Source organism: Seriola lalandi, unplaced genomic scaffold (assembly GCF_002814215.2).
Source record: "Seriola lalandi dorsalis isolate HSWRI2012SDOR001 ecotype SW California unplaced genomic scaffold, Sedor1 jcf7180002049666, whole genome shotgun sequence".
Classification (NCBI taxonomy): Eukaryota; Metazoa; Chordata; class Actinopteri; order Carangiformes; family Carangidae; genus Seriola; species Seriola lalandi.
The window spans coordinates 167,842-186,296 of NW_019520219.1; the positions used below are offsets into that span (position 1 = coordinate 167,842).

Sequence of the window (18,455 nt, forward strand, 5' to 3'; positions counted from 1 at the left end):
TTTACTCTGCGGGGACTGGAGCTGGAAGGAGACACACTGGGGTCTATCTGCAGGAGAGCCACGCTATTGGCCGCCGATGGACCCATAAGGGAGGAGCAAACCGATTCCGACACGAATGTTTGGTTTCCAGTTGTCACTCATGTAACTTCCAGCATATTCCCGTAGCTCACCTGTGCAAGGTGAGTGCTTTTGAGATCGTGGGAACGGGGTATCCTTGTTGTCTGGCCAGAAGCGGACTTTGCCGTGGGTAGCACCCACAGCGAAACACCAGACTGCACCTTGTTTTTATTCCCTTATCGAAGTATGGAAATCCAGGGGGGTATTTAAAATATTTCTTCTCAATATTTCTGAAATGATTTTGATACAGAAAACCTTGAATAAAACTTGAGACTAAGACTGAATTAGTCGCATTTTAAATGCCAGCACCATCTGGCACTCATCATCTGTATTTTAAAAGACTTTTCTGTTTTGATTATTAGTACTGCCATACATGCGCAAATCTGTAAGTCACAAGCTATACACACTGAATCAGGTCACAATAAGCACATTATGATCCCAATAAGCAGTGTCAGATCAAATCCAATACACAAACATAAAATATTTAGTAACAACCACAGAAACAAATATCTCCATATGAATACAGATTTTCAGACCATCTCATAAATATGTGTGGTGGGATATTACTGTTTTCCCTGGAGCTCAAAGAGTATTATTTTCACCACTCACTCATACCATCAAAGCCAACCAACAGTCTAACATTAATATAAGATGATATAATATTAGTAATATTAGTAAGGATGGCTGGTATCAAATGTTGCTTACTAGCCCATAAAAACGTATGTTTGTGTTGTATCACTTGCACCTGGTGACATTCATGGCTATTTCAAAAAATTTGAAAAAAAGAAGATAGTTTGTTTGTTTTGCAAATAGTTTAAATCTAATGCAACAATTGACTCTAACATTGTCTTAGCAGTTATTGACAGTCATACATTGTCCATAAATCAATTTATCACATATCCCTTTTAGTAATCGTGATGAAATATAGCCTACAATAGCACATCTGCTTTCTAAGCTATAGCCTTTGAAAATATTGTATTTGAAGTTAAACAATTCAACCAACTTACTATTTTGTCACCATAATATCATAATGGACAATTACTGTCTTCATCATACATAAGATCATAAATCACGTAATATATCCATCATCCTTGGTGAATAATTTCCCCCAAACAGTTATACATTAAAGCAGAAACTCTGTGATGTCAGATGCCTTGGGGAACAACATCTGGGTATAGTTTTGGTTTTAATTATGTTTCAGTTCAGACTTACATTAGATCATGGAATATATGGGAGTCCTGTATGGGGAAGTGCACAGAGGAGACAGTGAAACCTATAATGGAAGCAACCATTATAAACATTCTCTCTAAATACAACCTAGTGAAAATAAACAACTCAGCTTTTTCTCCCTTTTTTTTTTTTTTTTTTACCTCAGAACCCCAGGGACTCCTCAGGGACCCCCTGCGTGTGCCTGCACCACAGTGTGACCACCATTGCTGTAGAGGTCATCATTAAGTAGGAACTACTCTTATTAGTGCGCTTTCCCGTCGGACCACATTGCGTGTGACGCAGCGGTTCGCCTCTTGTGAAGTGACAGGAGAGCTGCTGGGTGTTGACATTTATATCTTCTGAAGCTTGTCATTTTGTGTTGCTCACACAGAAATGGACGACCAGGGGTGTCCGAGATGCAAAACAACCAAATACAGGAATCCGTCGCTGAAGCTGATGGTGAACGTCTGCGGCCACACGCTGTGAGTATTTACATCCGACAGCTAAAGAGAGCAAGAGTGAAGCAAATTTCCACACAACACGACGTTTTTTGTTTCAAAATGTGCAAAAAAAGACACCTACCAACACAAGAAACCCCTATAGCTTGCGGTTAACTGTTATTTTAAGCTTTTTATCTTTTCTCAAGTCTTAATGTTCGGACGTTAAAGAGGTTGAAACACGTTCATGCTTCTTGAGCTTTTAGCTAGCAGCTAACGGTTTGTTGTGCTCAGTGATGTGTCAAATATGAACGGCATACGCATGTAGATAATATAAAATGATTACTATGCCTAGCCTTCGGAAAGAAACTGCAGCTTTAACAGTCGAGTGGCACAGTGTAGAGGTGTGTCTATCCTCTATCACATCTTTGACAGTGCTGCTTGACAACTGTCAAACCTGACAGACACTGGCTCCACAACCGTCGTTGTTTGGACCTGACCTGCACTGTCTATGCTTAGCCCTCTTTTCAAATCGATGTTTTCACTAGACCACTGAAGTGTATAGTTCTAGGACATATGAATTTTTATGGAAAGCATAAAGAGTTCAGGATGGCTTTGAGAAGAGTGACTGGTGAATGAGGGTATAAACTTTGTGTGTTTGCAGTGTGTGCTGCATTTTTAACTCCATAAGGAGTACAAATTATCCAGAGGTGTTAAGAAGGGCCATCTTGAATGTACAAATAAAATATAACCTACATTAGGGTTGCACTACATATTTACAGTGCGGTTAATTCATCTCTTTGTGCTTAACATTCTCTGTAAACTGGATCTTATGGATCCTATGCAAGCAAGAGACAGAAATCACGCTCAGACCATACCCTAACCTCACCCTAACCATTAAAACAATGCATCCTGAAAGTAACCCTTTTCACGTTTTTACCTGAACTTAACCATCTCAAGGCTAATTCTTGAACATAGACCTATTTAACTTACTAAACCACTGTGGATGGTCTGGTTTGGCGGGTCAGTAATTTTGCATAAAATTTGCTCATCACAAGTCACCAGAAAATTAATTAAAAATTTGATTTACTATGACATAAAACAAAGAAATGTAAGCAATGCTGAATCTGTAACCAATAAGTAATCAGCTATCACAAGTGAAATAATTTTATTCTAATTGACTTAATTACTTAATAAACGAATAGTTCTGGCACTAATTCATACTAATCCTATGTATTGTTTCACTGCAGTTTTGATTGTGCATTACTGTCATGTCAGTAGTGGGTAAAACTTGTCTGCTACAGCATTTTCCAATGTTTAACCTTGTCATCTGTTTAAAAACCTGGTCATTTAAATGAAGGGTGCATGTTCTCTATGAGCGTCATGCAGTGACAGTGGTAGCCTGATGAGAGCATTTTTTTCGACCCTGTCTGTTTATTGACCGAACCATCAGGAAGCGGCTGTGCTTTGTCATCAGGTCAGCGAGCTCATAACTCACCGCCTCTGTCTGGATGCAGGGCTACACGCAGAAAATTAAAATGATTCTGCAATGAAGCAATTTGGAGAAATGTCCTAGCTCAGGTCACCTTGGATTTGTTCCTCGGAGCCGGTGCGACAGTGAATTTATGCACCATTTGTAAACTGCTGTACTCTCAAACTATATTAATATTTTCATCACTGATGTCATTTGTCTTTTAGTTTGCAGCTAGGCTTACTGAAGAGTTGTTAAATATAGACACCTGTACTGTAGCTTGAGCAATGTGTTTCAGTTTCGCAGTGAACAACTCTATGAACAAAACAGTGAACGAGAAAGAAAGAGTCAATATGGAAAAAATAAAGAAATCAGAAAAGAAAATGCAAATATGCACATGAACAGTGAGACTGGAAACTTAATTACACACAAACTGACACATAAACAGTTACATGTTTACATCAGTCTATATTCTATAAGTCCAAAAACTGAGTGTAACTTGGAGTGAAGGAAATAGTAGCTGTGGTGGGAATGCAATGGACAGCCAATAGAACAAATTAGATGTATTAAATGATGGTATAACAGTGAATAAGTATAGGTGTAGCCTTTAGAAGGAGACAGTTTTGATAACTAATTAATCATTAGGTCATAATCATTGTATTCAGCTTTTTTCTGCTTTTTTGACTCACAGTAATTGTGTTTTGGATATCTTTGAGTATTGGACTGTCAGTCTGTCTGAAAGTTTAAAAAAAAAAACAATTTTAAGGAATTTATTGAAAATATTATCAGTAGATAATTCAAGGTCGTAATCATTAGCTGCAGCCCTAGTTTGACTTACTAGTTCATTCATTTAAAAAAGGGTTTGTCTCTCTGCAGTGGCCCAGCTGAGTGGCCATTCCAGTCTTGGTTGATCAGGCTTCCTGCCTCAGCGATGCAATGCAGTATTGAGCTTCTCAACCTCTAGCATGCATCTAAATATAAACCCCAACACAGCACATTTTGTATCCCTGTCATCGAGGATGTTTGATGTGTGTTATTTATTACCTTTGCACAATGACACCAGGCCCATGTCTCTTTGGCATTTGACACTGGGTGCACAGGCAGGCACAAACAATGTAGTGGGTTGGACCTGTTGGGGTTTACAGGATGGACACACCTCATTAAGTAGAAACTAGTTTCCTGTACCTGATGATTGTATGTTCTCAGTTGATAAACAGTAGTAAAGTGGGATTTTTTTCTTGTGTAATCAGATATAAAAGCTCTGTTTGTTTTTTCTCCAAAGATACTTCCAAGACTTGGATGGGCATCAAATACTCTCAGATGAGTAATGAGCACAGAAGGCTGCCTCCTTAAAAACATTAACTAAAGGAATTAACTGAGGGTTGGTGTGAAATTTGGTACAGTCATGAGATGATTAGCTTAGCTTAGCAGGGTTAGCAGAGGGAGACAGCTTGCCTGGTTTTGTCCAAAGATCAAAAATCCCTCTACCAGCACCTATAAACCCCTGTAAAACCACAACTTGTCATTTCTCCAATTCATTTTCTATGTGGACTAAACAAACAAGATATAACAAATTAATCAGTGAACTACAGGTGCTAGGAGGCAGATTTTTTTAACCATTTTACAGAGCTGGGCTAGCTGTTTGCCCTTGTTTCTAGTCTTGATGCCAAGCTAAGCTAACCACCTCCTGGCATTAGTTTTATATTTAACAAACAGAAGTTAAAGTTGAATTAATCTTCTCGTAGAAGAACTTTACTAATCAAATTTCCTAAAATGTCAAAGTGTTTCTTTAAGAGAGACATCTACTACAAGTTCCATTGGGCATTGCTGTAAAAGAAAAGCCAATCACTGTATTTTCTAAAATATAATTAAAAAATGAATATCACTGTGTTTTTATTTAGAGAGACATTGAGATCATCATTGAAAGAAAACTTTTAAATTCAATTCTCTTCCCACTTCGCACCTTTTATACACTACTCCAAATCTGTGGTCTATTTTGTTAAGATCACACAAGCCTAATGCTAGCGTCCTGTGTAAGCAATCATAGTCCTGGGCCTCAGCATTTTTTGACTGCGCGGCTGCAGGTATTGTAGGTCACAGGTCAGGACAGAGTGTCATAGCAGGTTTAAATATGACACAAAACCAGCTCTGCTCTGTGTGAACAGAGAAAAGTCCTGAGAATGTCATGAGTTTCGTGACAGGAACAGGTGAATACAGCTCCTCTCTGTACATCGTATTTTTCTTTTCTTTGTTTCCCCCTGTTTTGCAAAGGGAGGAAACAAAGATACAGGCAATGTCATCAAGCAGTGGTGGGGTGATAGTGGCGGTGGTGGGGGAGCCTCTTTGCTGAGCCAGGACCCTGTTTACCCTCCTCTTACCACCCCCTTCTCTGACCTGCTGACAGCTGCAGATGGGACAGATAGGAGCCTGGAGCTCTGAGCAGGACAGGTGAGATAGGGAGGAGTCAGAGGAGTCAGGAGCACTCAGTCAGCAACAACAGCCCTGGGACACAAAGATGGCAAGTTGCTAGAGATCTGACTGTTCATTTAAATGTTTGCTCTGTATGCCAAGCACTATAGTTTAGCCTTGGCAAGAGATTTCTGGGTCCCCCTTTGACTACAAATTGCAACAGGCACACAGTCTGAAAGCTGTCACTTAGAGAAGGCCAACTTCAGAGGAAAGATGGCAAATTGACTCTAAAAGTCTCCTCCCTCCCCTTTAGATGTTCACCTCTTTGCTCTAGAGTTACACAGGATTTCCCCTATGGAGAGTTCTGTTGTGTGGTCCATTTATGGGGCAGGGGGCAAGCTACGCCCCACTCCTCGCCCCGTGTTGATGAATGGTTTCTTTGTGGGCCTGTGGAAACAAGCTGAATCCCTCCATCTACCTCCATATGGCCAGGCCTATACATCTCCTGTAGCCTGGGGCCACAGTGAACATCTGCCTTTCCAGGCTGCACTTGAGCAGCGGGCTCCTCATGCTCTGAAGCACCAACTGGACAACGCAGATGTTTCTGTCCATCAGTCAGCTTTCATTTTCATATTGCCGCTTCATTTAAGCCAAGCTAAACTGACACGCTTGTAAAATAGTCCCCCTGCGATGCTTCGTCTATTTTCCATCTATGTGTGTTTTGTATGGCTGGTGTCATACTTGGCAGGTTGGGCTTGTTTGACCCATATCTGAGACGATATGCGTAAACAGCCAAACCCCATGGCTCTGCAGTTTCTCCTTTAACTGTTTTTTTCTTTTGTTTTGAATCTTGCTGATGAAGTGAAATGTCCTGTATGATTGTTCTAATAGGCTCCATCCTGGGAGACTAGCTTTTGACTGGGCACCAGTCTCTCAAGTCCAGTCTTTGACTTTTGGAAAGAAGTGACTCAGCCATATTATGGATGACGTATGGTGAAAAATCTGGCTTTTTCCCCTCAACTTTGCTATATTTTATTATGAAAACTTTCAGGGCTCAGAAGCAGATAGTTACATTTGGAAACCAGATGTTATTCATTTTTGTAAAGGTGGTCACAAGCAGGAAGGTGAATTCCTGTGGAAATAAAGCTCCACAAGGACTTAATTAAAAGAGTGTACTGTGCAAACGTTTATCCAGGCCCTCCACCCCATCAGGGGAGATTTAGGAACATTCCCATTGTCCTCAGTGTCCACTCCTCACTTGAGTGTGACTGATGGGTAAACGCCTACCTGCATAAAGGTGTGATTGATGGCTAAGCTCAGGGTTGTGCCCTCAGGTAGGTCTGCTGGTTGGTTGCCTTGGAGTTGTGTCATGATGGTGCATGAAGTAAACCTTCCTTTTTCAACCTTGGGTTTACCTGAAATACCCCAGAGTTGTCTGAGAAGTGTTTCCCTCTTTTTTTCAGTCTTGTGTCACTGGTGGAGAGGTGTGCTCTGTACTGAATAGAATTGTGATTCATTGTGGCTTTATGTGAGGAACCAAAGGCTGCCTGAAAAACTCATCATGACTGTGCTGTACTGCTACATATTTTGTCTTGGAAAGTAATCATATCCATTAAACAGATTTATAGTAGATACTTTGATCAATAACTGCCTAGATTTCCACGGTATTTAAAAATGTGGCTTATGCTTCTCTGTAATACAGCTTCCTTTCATTTAGGAACCATGTCAGGAATAATAATGAAAATTTCTGGCAGAAAATGGAGAAAGATTGGAATTGCATGTGGACATACATTACTGTCGCTTTGTTTTTTTTAAGTTTAAAGTTAAACTTTCAAATAAATAAAAGCCTAAAGCACAAATGACGGCTCAGGTTAAAATACTTCAATTTACCAGTGAAGTAATGAATAGGCAAAACTCTGCAGTTGTCCATCTGTATTTCTTTCCCTTTCCCAAATTACGTAAGACTTAGTCCATTCTTATAATGATAGACCACACTGTGAATTACTGAGCTGGATTTTATCATATTATGCAACGTGGCAGAATGACTGAGGTCTACTGAAATAACAATAAAGCAAATGTTTTTCCAGGGCAGACAGACACTCCACTGATGGGGTGTCAGACTAATTTCCTCTTGTCTGAGAGTGGGAGGCAGCCTAAACGACATTCCAATCATAATCCCTGCCATCTTTGAGCACTCAGAGGAAATAGTCATATGCTCCATAATCACCCACTGTGCCTGATGATAACTTACAGGCAAAAAAAACAAACAAAAACAAAACACAAATTTGCTTTACTGTGAGGAAAATTGTGTTTCAGCAGCCACATACTGTACACCATCACATGCTCCAGAAACATCCAACTCAGCTCGGTGGTGCTTTCTTTTTGTCGTCTCCCATAGATGCGAGAACTGTGTGGAGATGCTGTTTGTGCGCGGCTCGGGCAACTGTGTGCAGTGCGACACGCCCCTGCGGAAGAGCAACTTCCGCGTGCAGCTCTTTGAAGACCCGACGGTAGATAAGGAGGTGGAGATCCGCAAGAAGGTGCTGAAGATGTGAGTGAGGGGGGCGGGGATGGTGAGGGATGCAGCTCTGCGTGTTTATGTGTCATCCCATGCCTCCACCCTCTTCTTAAGCCACCTTTGTCTTTCTCATTACACTGTTTGTTTTGTAGACAATGATTCTCCCCAGGGGGGGCTCCAACGGGAAGGCTCTTTCCCTGCCAGGTTTTTACTTCGCAGCCCCTCCCCACCCCTCGTTCTCTCCCTCTCATCTGTTCTTTAATAGCCCCTTAATTGACATCTAATGTGTGCCTATTAGGCTGTATGCAGACATGGTATTATAAAATGGTTGATTTAATGGAGGCTATTAATGTCAGTGTATATTTGCTTTCACCAGGTTTTACTATTTGTATCAAGAGTTTTGTTCTCCCTCTGCAGATACAACAAGAGAGATTTTGACTTCCCCAGCCTGAGAGAGTATAACGACTACCTGGAGCAAGTGGAGGACATAGGTAGGAACACCGACTTGGAAGCCTCATGCTGAAACAGAGGGCAAAAAAGGATGATTACCAGTGTAATGATTTCTCCTTGATTCTGGCTTCACTGGGTGATGTTTTACAACCACTTATGCCTGCCAGGGGCATGGATCAGGGAGTAGCTCTGCCAACGCTAACACGTCTTGACTGGCAAACCACTATGGACTTTTAGCTTGGATGTATTAAGAGAGTTGGATACAGTGCGGTCAGTCAGCCTTGCTTCTAATTTTTGCCAGTGGCCAACCATGGTGCTGCAACAAAAAAAAAGAAAATCCCCTACAACCTTCAATGTATTATCCCCATAGACCATCATTATAAAAGAAACATCTGTAAAACTGTTGACAGGACACCCAGAACTGCAAATAAGGTCAGTTAATACTCTTTTTTATATCATGAAACCATGAGGGTTTTACATATGCAGAACTTTCCCATAGCCTAGAAAAGCTGGTTTTCATGTGTGCGATGTCACCCCAACATAAAGTCTAAGAGCCGAGTGATATTGAAAGGGCGGGGCCAGGAAGAGAGACACAAATGTAAATGTCATATTAAAGTCAGGTGTCCTATGATACGTTGATAGCTTTTAGCCTGTAATGTGAGCAAAACGGCTCCTGTGGTCTAGGTTATGGGTTGGGTTCAGGGATTTGCACCAGTGATATTATGTGTTCACTTGAAGTTGACCAGCTTGTCTGTTTTTAACCTTTACAACAACCTCTTAAATTTCCCCTTAGTGCACCATGGAATATGTATATAATAGAGACATATGGAATTACCAGATGCCTTTTTTAAGGCTGCTCTATTCCATCAAATGGAAAATTCTGCGTCTCTTGAACATCGTTTTATACAATTTTCTCACTATTTCAGCTGCATGTGTTTGGTGTCTTTGGAAATATTTGAATCTTGACTTGAAATTAAAATAATTGTGTTATTAGTTTTTGAACAGTTCTTGCCTGCACAGTTTTTGATGATGGACACAAAAGGGTGTTTTGGGTTAACGAGGTTAACGTTGATTAGTGTCTCCTCTATGTAGTGTACAACCTGACAAACAACATTGACGTGGAGAACACCAAGCTGAGGATGGAGCAGTACCAGAGGGAGAACAGAGATCTCATCCAGAAGAATAAGGCTACTCTTGTACGTATCAAACGTATTTTCCCTCACATGCGTAATGCCTTTAATGATAATTATATTGTGATACTAAAATAAATCGCCAATGATTTCCTTTGAGAGGACAGACTGTGGTTTCAGGTACAATATGAAATTATTAGAGCCTCCAGGTCAAACACACTGCAGCTTGATTTTTTTTGCAAAATGCTTTCTCTTGTGAACCTGTCTCCTCCTCAGACTCGAGAACAGGAGGAGCTTGAGGAGCTGCTGTTGCAGGAGCAGCAGGGCAATGAGCAGCGGAGACTTGAGGTGCTGCAGGAGGAGCAGAGGCAGCTGCAGGCCAAGAGGAAGAGCAAGCAGGCTCTGCTAGACGAACTGGTGAGAAACGTGTTGCATGTACATATTTCCACAGAATGACGAGTCAAGTGATGCAAAAAGACAAGGAAAGGACAAGTCACATTATGACAGATGTCTGACAAACACACACACATTAACACACACTCTCAGCCTGAGGGTTCATGGCTGTGAGATCATTAAGAGCTTATTACCAGTCATTGTGCTGCAGGCTGCATTGTTCTCATTCTGTGATTCCAAAGCCTCTTGGCTCCATTGTGTTGAGCTGCGGGCTTTGGAAGTGATTGTTCCTGCAGAGTGGACTGCTGAAGCACCATCACAGATAGCAGGCTAAGCTGTGTGTTTGTTTGTTTAAGGCACAGGGCCTTTTGACTGTAGGCAGATGAGATCAGCTCTCACACCCCCTGGGGGAACTCTCCTGAGCTCTGACATCTGCACATCCCTGTGGCCAGAAAGCTCACTGTTCTCACATGAGCACACAAGCATTTGCCAACACATATATTTACATTTCTTTGTTGCTATTTCCTGGCGCAATCAGTATTTATAATCAATAAAATATATCACGGGGAACTTGGAACACACTTCTTGAGTATTGTTCTAATCAAATGTAAATATTGAATTTACATTAATTGTCTGCAGGCATATTTTTTCTTGAATTTATTAACTTTTTTTCCTCAAGATCTTAATGAAATGAGACACATGTTAACCATAAAATAAAGCATGTAAATTCACAGTGCCTATCCAAAATAACTGTAACTGTTATTTTTTGCAGTCAGAGCAGGACTTATTTGTGTTAGCATTACCCATTAAATTGCTTTTAGTTTATTCTGAAATGCTAAGACACCTCCAGACTGTCCTACCATTGCTGTCCACCCTATCAACAATGTCCTCCCTCTTCAGTGAACGTGTCCAAGCTTGTGTTCTTAGACCTCTGCGCTTGGCAACACTCCACTGGAGAAACTGAAACGTCCGACCTTGCATTTAATGGAGGTGAAGGCGGCGCAGTGCACTTGAAGCAGCGTCCCCCTGCAGTGCCACAGTTTTGTTAATATGGCTTGCATTAATAATGTGGCAGCTAGCCTGAAAGCACCGGTTATCCAGTTAGACAGAGATGTGTGGGATGGTGTGGGTGGGTGGGGGACTGCTTGTGTTTTCATCTCTAAACAAACAACAGTTACATGAGAAAAAGGGCTCAACATGTACAAGTGTCAGCTGTTTTTGCTGAGCAGAAAAGTTCCTGATGAAGCACTTTGTTGCATGTAACACATATACCTAGATTAACATTCTCATAAAATCCCAAATCCAATTTGTTTCTCCAGGAGCAGTCTCAACTTCCTGCTACCATCTTGCTTGCCCAACACAAGGTCCGTGCTGCCCAGCTGGAGACCCAGATAGAACAGCAGAAACAGGCAGTCAAACCCACTAATCTGTTTTCAACTGGAATCCATATGGTGAGTGCAACGTTGTAAGCATATTAGCCCTTTAACCCCTGTTCACACATACAACTACAGACAGGCTCTCTGTTGCCTCCCTCAGTTGCTTGAATGCATTGCTTTTCTTATTCAAGCCCCAGTATGTCTAAAAGATTTATCATAGGCAATGTCCACTCTAATACGTTGTCATTTCAAAACAGCTTTTTAAGAGAAAACAATCTCTAGCCAGAGGAGCGTTTTAGCTTCATACCAGAAATAATCTCTATCCATACTAACACATCTGAAAACACGTATGACATGACCATTCACAGCTATTGGGAATGTCAACAAGAAGCAGATTGTCTACTCTGCAGAAAATACTGCGCACAAGGAACAGCAAAGGCAGCTGTAGCATTATAAATTGCTTGAATTTAACTGCACAACTCCCACTAGCAAAGACAACTAGGCCTGTAACGCTTGTAATTCATTAAAAGCATTGTTGCATTCACTGCTGGTAATCGTGACCGATAAGACCCAATCAGGAGGTGAACACGGGTGTCTGCATCATCGCTGGGTGTCTGTCCAGACTACAATGCAACCCTGGAGTTTTCTGAAACTGTTGTGTTTCCAAAAGCCTTTGCTTTAGTGGCTGGACGCCAGACGTAAAGTGATGCATTTTAAAACTAAAACATATTAGTGAGGATTTAGCCATAGACAACTGGGAACCTGTTGACTACACTTGTGTGTAGTTGGAGAAAAAAACAACTGTCCTTCAGGTTCCTGTAGGAATAAAAAAAATGTGATTGGTTGCCACAGCGTGTCAAGGACACAACTTTTGAATCTTGAGTCATGGTGGGCAGTGACCAATGAATGGCATTCTCTTTCATTTCCTTTGTTCGAGTCTATATGTGAGAACAGGGATAGCTCTAATGAATTTGAAGACTTACCAGACCCCAAAACACTGGACAATGGTTTTTCACACCAGAAATTATACATATATATTTTGAGTTGCAATGATTGCTAGGTAGAAATACTAAATAAAATAGACTTTTTTTCGTCAGATGATGCATTACCACCTCTACTGCATCAACAGAGATGTCTCATTCAAGTGAAGGAAATGGATGCATTTTTCCATGCAAGGCTGATTTCATAATTTTGCTCTGTACACAACTTTAGTATGCATTAGTCAGACTAGGCTTTGCTGTTTCAGGTAAAAGCAGAATGAGCTCAGTGAAACGCAAGACCTTGAAGAAGCTATACACACCATAAATAACAAATGGCTACTATATTTACAATGAGCCCCTGCAGGTTAAGGTCACATGGTTGGTTAGGTGGGTCTGAACAGTGTGTTTTTACTTCAGTTCTAATTTAAACTTAAGGCCTGTTGACAGTAGAGTGTTGTTAACAGTCCAGACCTTCAAAGGGAGGATATTGGTCCGTGTCTGGTGCTTCTTCGGTGTGGGAACAGGCCGTCGCCCCTTCAGTCATGTCATCACATTCCTCTGGGCGAGCAGTGCGACCCACAGAGAGAGCATGTGGGCTCTGGGCTCTGGTCCCTCTGAGCTTGCAGCTTTGTGCTCATCTTGTCTGGTGAGACCTTCCATTTGGCTGTCGTTCAGGTTTGCAGTCGTTTATTTTCATTTTACTGTGATGAGATAGGCTGTGTCATCACCCCCACCCCCTCCACAGCAACCCTCATGAGACATGGTTGTCTTCCCACAGTTCAGCGATGCGTGGGAGAGATATCTGCTCACCTAGGCTCAAGCTGTAGCTAGGTTTTGACATACTCAGGTATAGCCAAATTCTCTCCTACTATCTTTGTTTGGCTATCTTGCCCATTTTACTGTGTTTTTCACCAGTGTAGCTTTCTCAAAAGTTCTTGATGAAATAAGCAGATGCAGCAATAAGCAGTGAAACTTTACAAAAAGTATTAATTTACTCATTAAACCCCAAAGACACAACTGGCTCGTCCACCACCAGTCCAAAAGCATTGACTTGATCCAAATGGTTCTGGTACTCTGAATCTCACCCCCTTGATATACAGCATGAAGTTAAACTTGCTGATGGAGAGAGAAACAGCATGATTATGTTGCTCTTGGCTTCTTCTGTGGCTGTTTTTCCTCGCTTCTTTTTTCCAGTTTCTCTTCATCCTCCCGTCCCTGAGCTCCTGTTGGTGGAGCAGAGCTCTCACCATGCATCTGCTGTGTTGGACTGAGAGACTTGAGTCAGGGGAACGTGTGGGTTTGGATTTCCCTTCATCTCAGAGTCCATAAGAATGACTTCTGTTTGACTTGGTGGGGTTTCAGCACAGAGCGGTGGATTCCTGCAGATTGCTGGAATTCATTTATCTGCTAGGTTGTGGTCCCGTGTTCCAAGCAGGATTTCAGTTTTTCTTCAGCAGAAATTAGGAGAGGCAAAGGTAAAAACACATTTCTAAAGCTGGGCCACATTTGTATAATATTCCTTTATAGCTGATTTGTGCTCCTCTCTTTAGTGACAGTGATATTTATTAGTGCTGTAACGTTAAGTCAATTAATTGATTAGTCATTGACATAAGATTAATAGACAATAATTTTGATAATCCATCATTTGAGTCATTTATGCAAGAACATTTACTGACTCATGCTTGTGAGGTTCTGGTTCCTTTCTTACTCTGTAAACAGAGTATCTTTGGGTCTTTTCGCTCTTGGTAAGACAAGACAGGAAGTTTAAAGACGTTGCCTTGAGCACTGTAAAATGAAGATTAATCAATAAAGTAACCTTTAGTAGAAGCCCCAGTATCAATACTCTCCTGTGAAGCACACGCATAAAGGAGGTTTTTGTGTATGTGTCCCCTTGTTTTTTTCATCTGGATATCTTTGGTGATGCGCAAGTTCATCTGTTATGGGAGCAGAAAATTCATTGGGGCCCCCACCCCCACCCCCCCACCCAGCACTTCAGCCAGCTGCTTCACCCCGGGCCAAGGTGAGCCGTCACTGGTGGAATGACATATCTGCCTGTCTTTGAGCTGTCCAATCTGTGGAACGTGAGGATGCCAATTCTTCCTCAGTTTCCCAGTGGCTCCGGTCTTTATTTAAAGTGTGATCTAATGATGCATCTAGTTGTGTCATGTTGTTTACTGGGGACATCTCAGCCATGCTGGCACTGCTCTTAGCCTGGGTGATTTTCCAGGAGTCAGTGAAGGGGACTTTAGCTGATCCCGATTGCTGTGGTTGTGTGTTATCATGCATTCAAATGGATGCTTTAGGAAGTTAGCCGATCCTGAGGGAAAGTAGTCTCGGTCCAGGTGTGATGTGAGGTGGGATGGGCCTGGTCTTGCCTCAGGAATGGTCTGAAATCACTCACTAATCCCTCACTTTGTAGGTACTCTATTGAACTAAGACACACACAATCCCGTGTGCGGGTACATGCACACACACAGAAATGTACACTCCCCCGACCCAGTCTGAGTAAACATCCTTTGAAGAATAAAGTGTCTTTTTAAAATGGATGTCCGCTGATATCAAAAGAGACCGTGGGAGGGAGGCGACTATTCGCTGTTTAAACAGGTTGCTTGTTGTTGTCTGACACATAAGACCAGCTCCACTGCTAGGCATGATAACAAGAGTCTTCCTGCTTGGCACCTGCTCTGAGAAAACAGACATGAGTTGAGGGTTATCGGAATATGAATTGCTCATTGCGTGATTAATTGTTTCTTTTTTGTTTTTATTATATTTTAGCCTGTTGGCTCTATTTGTGCCTGTAAAGTGATTGTGTTTTCCAGTCTGCGGGCACATGTGTGGGGTTAGGGATTGTCCTCAGCTGCTATAGTGTCCCATTCCTGAAAGCAGTTGACCGATGGGGAATCTCTCCACCTTGGGACAGCTTTCAGCGCCATCTTAAATGAAAGGTCCCAGGTTCCAGCACTGCTGGGGCCCAATCCACTCCTCACAGGCGGCAGAGCAGCTGACATACCTGACGAAGCCAGCATGGGCACCTAATGAAAGCCGGAGGCGCACACACACACATAAACAAAGTGCAACTCACACACACAATCAGCCAAATGTGGGTGGAAAGTTTATCCCTAAACATAGATGTGTAGCTGACTGAAATAACCCCGGGTTCTCTCTGGCTTTATTCCATTCTACACTTAGGCAGTGGAATTTGACTACCATAGAAAACACAAGCACAAGTACACACACACACACACATACACATATGCTCGTGCTGTGAGCTTGTTTGCTCAGGTCTGTTTTACTTGGTGAAGTTGTCCTCTACAGTGACCTCTGCTCGGTAGACGTACTCGTCAGCGCAGGCCAAGCTCTGCTTTACTTTATTCTGGCAGACTGGCCTAACCTGTTTTGCCTGGGAGATTGTCGCTGCATACTCCCTGCAACTCCCACGCACTCTCTCATGATTTTCAGTGTTATTTTCATTTTTCTTATTCACATTCTTCAGACAAATAGTAGTGGACACAGATATTTGTGTTGTTGTTTATACTGAATTGACATATCAATCTGAATTGACAAATTTTGACATATAAAGCATTCACAAAGCAAAGACTGCTAGTTTTTTGTGAGAGTGCATAACCCTTTCCCTTTGGCCTTTTGCTTTTTATTGGATTGTTGGCATGCAGGTTGATAGTTGCAGGGGAGAGGGGGTCAGCTCAGGCGGTAAAGAGAACCATCAGCCCTGATTGGCACCAGCACATGTGGGCATTCACACCTCTGCCCCTGCCCCAGGCTTGGCCCTGTTTAGGTTGGCCTCAACAACCCTTGCCCATGGGCAAGCCGGCCTAGCCCAGCCCAGCGGAAAAAGGAGTTGTCAGCTTTAGGGGCTTTGCGCGGGGGCAGCTGCCACTAGTCAGGCAGTTATATTTAAACTTGTAAGGCGAGGGGAGGAACTATGTGGACAGCAGCTTTTACACTTGCTACTTGCTGCTCAGTGGGCCAGTGGGTAGCCCAAAGCTCTTTATCCATACAGAAGCACTGGCAGTGCCAGGGCACAAGGTGGAAGTGAGGGCTGAGGATGGGAGGGCACTAGGCTGGCTCCTAACTAGGCTTATTAATTTTATCCCCTATACAATGCTGACCACTGTTTCCCTTTTCATTGTTCTCATTATCACTTTGTGCATTAGTGAAAGGGGCCTCACTGCCTCTGAAGCTCTGCTCAAGATAACAGTAGCTCTCCTAACCCCTCGGGAACCAACCAACTGTATGTGTGTTTCTGTGGCTGTGGTTGAGAGGTGCTGATGGAGAGGTGAGTGTCTAAGCGACCTTGATGTGTCCTGCTGAGCTGCAAAGTCAGGGGAGAGATGGGCAACCTGGAGAGTGCTGATGATTGTGCTGTTTGTGTGTGTGTGTGTGTGTGTGTGTGTGTGTGTGTGTGCGTGTGCGTGTGCGTGTGCGTGCGTGCGTGCGTGCGCGCGCGACTGTGTGTGTGTGGCACATATTTCTGGTGACACTCATAGTGTTGACCCACGATTTGAGCTGACCAGTCAGCTTTTCATCAAGATTGGTAATACACCCAACCATCTCTTGTTTTTAATGTAGGCTTTCACACAGTCAGTGTTGTGCTTTAAGGGCAGACCTCTCATACCTTGAAGTAATGTGACTTTTATGAGATCCCTGTCCCATAAAAGTCACATGAATGTCGGCCGCATCACTCGGTCAGATGGGCTAACCCTGTTGCTTTCCCAGATGGTTCTGTTAACACGGACAGCAGAGTTAAGAAAGAGTAATGTGACAGCATATCACGAGCCGAATTCAACCCCCCAAGAGGCGAGGAATGCTTAACAGTTTTCCAAGCCAGCACACCTGTCTCCTCCAACGGCACTAGGATTGGCACGAGTGGCTGCTTTACTTGACCTTTTAAAATGGTTCCACTCCTAGAAGTTGAAGCTGGTGTTACTAGATTAGTAGAGCTCTATCTAGATCTGAGGTAGATGCAGGAGGATCAGCAGAGCAGAAGGAGGAATACTCCCTCTGGCACATTGGTGATTTCCTCAAATCGTCCTCCCCTGCGGTTTTATTAAGATTGATGGTCCCCAGAGTTTCATTTTAGTGTCACAGGGGTAATATAAGAGTCTTAAATACCAGTTATACACAAACTTGAAAGCATCATGAGGGCCCACATAATTTTTGCATAGGTAGTAAGATGGGCCTCCGTGATGTTAAAAGCAGATGTTTGTGTTGGCTCTGTCAGTGGTGTAGTTCTAGTGGCCCCTAGTCCATTTCTGCCTTGCTGGGCCTGGCTGGGGGTCCACACTCTCTCCCCTTCTGTTGCTTTCTTTCACCGGAGCATTTGGAAAACAACATTCATATGCCGTAATTCACACAAGCTTTTAATAGGATGTGATGAGTTCATGATTGAAAGTTTCAGCAGTATTAATGGTGGAGGACAGAGCGGGTCTGAGAGGACACGTCTCTGCTTTTGGTGGACAGTGAGACAGCTTGTCGGGTATCAAAGCAGTTTACTTGTACTACAAATCGTTATATTTACACATTTTTGTAAATATATTCAGAAGAGCAAAACCTGTTCTTGGGTGTGCATGTCTTATGCTGTGTTTGTTTGTGCTGATGTGTGTCTGCCAGTTTTCAAGGTGCCCTTGCAGAGGAATGCAACAGAAATTTCTATAGTCTGACGGTTGGCTCTGTTCTGTGTGTCACTTAAAAATCCGATTTACCGCCCTTTAGCTATCTGCAACTCCCAATTTGCCGCTCTCTTTCTCAACCTCTCGACCGTCGTAGACTTTCCCTCAGTTTCCCCACCCCTTTGTCCCAGTGCGTCTCTTTGATTGTTGCAGTAGGGGAGTTACACAGTGCTGAAAGTCTGAAAGAAGATGGATGGAGAGACTGAAGGAGTGTGAAAGAGAGGGAGAGTGACTGGGTATGGGTTGGTTGGTCTGGGTTTCATTAGCCTGTGGTGGGG

At 42.6% G+C, this 18,455-nt stretch overlaps 1 protein-coding gene across 1 annotated transcript; it reads left to right on the forward strand.

The window, feature by feature from the left end:
* Positions 1 to 68: 68 nt before the first annotated feature.
* On the forward strand, positions 69 to 11,585 carry mnat1 (MNAT1 component of CDK activating kinase; the record flags this gene model as incomplete). Its single annotated transcript, XM_023398602.2, has 7 exons — positions 69 to 179; positions 1,718 to 1,808; positions 8,042 to 8,194; positions 8,579 to 8,652; positions 9,704 to 9,807; positions 10,018 to 10,158; positions 11,454 to 11,585. Coding segments are annotated over exons 2-7 (693 nt in total), but the record flags the coding sequence as incomplete, so codon positions are not given.
* Positions 11,586 to 18,455: the final 6,870 nt, after the last annotated feature.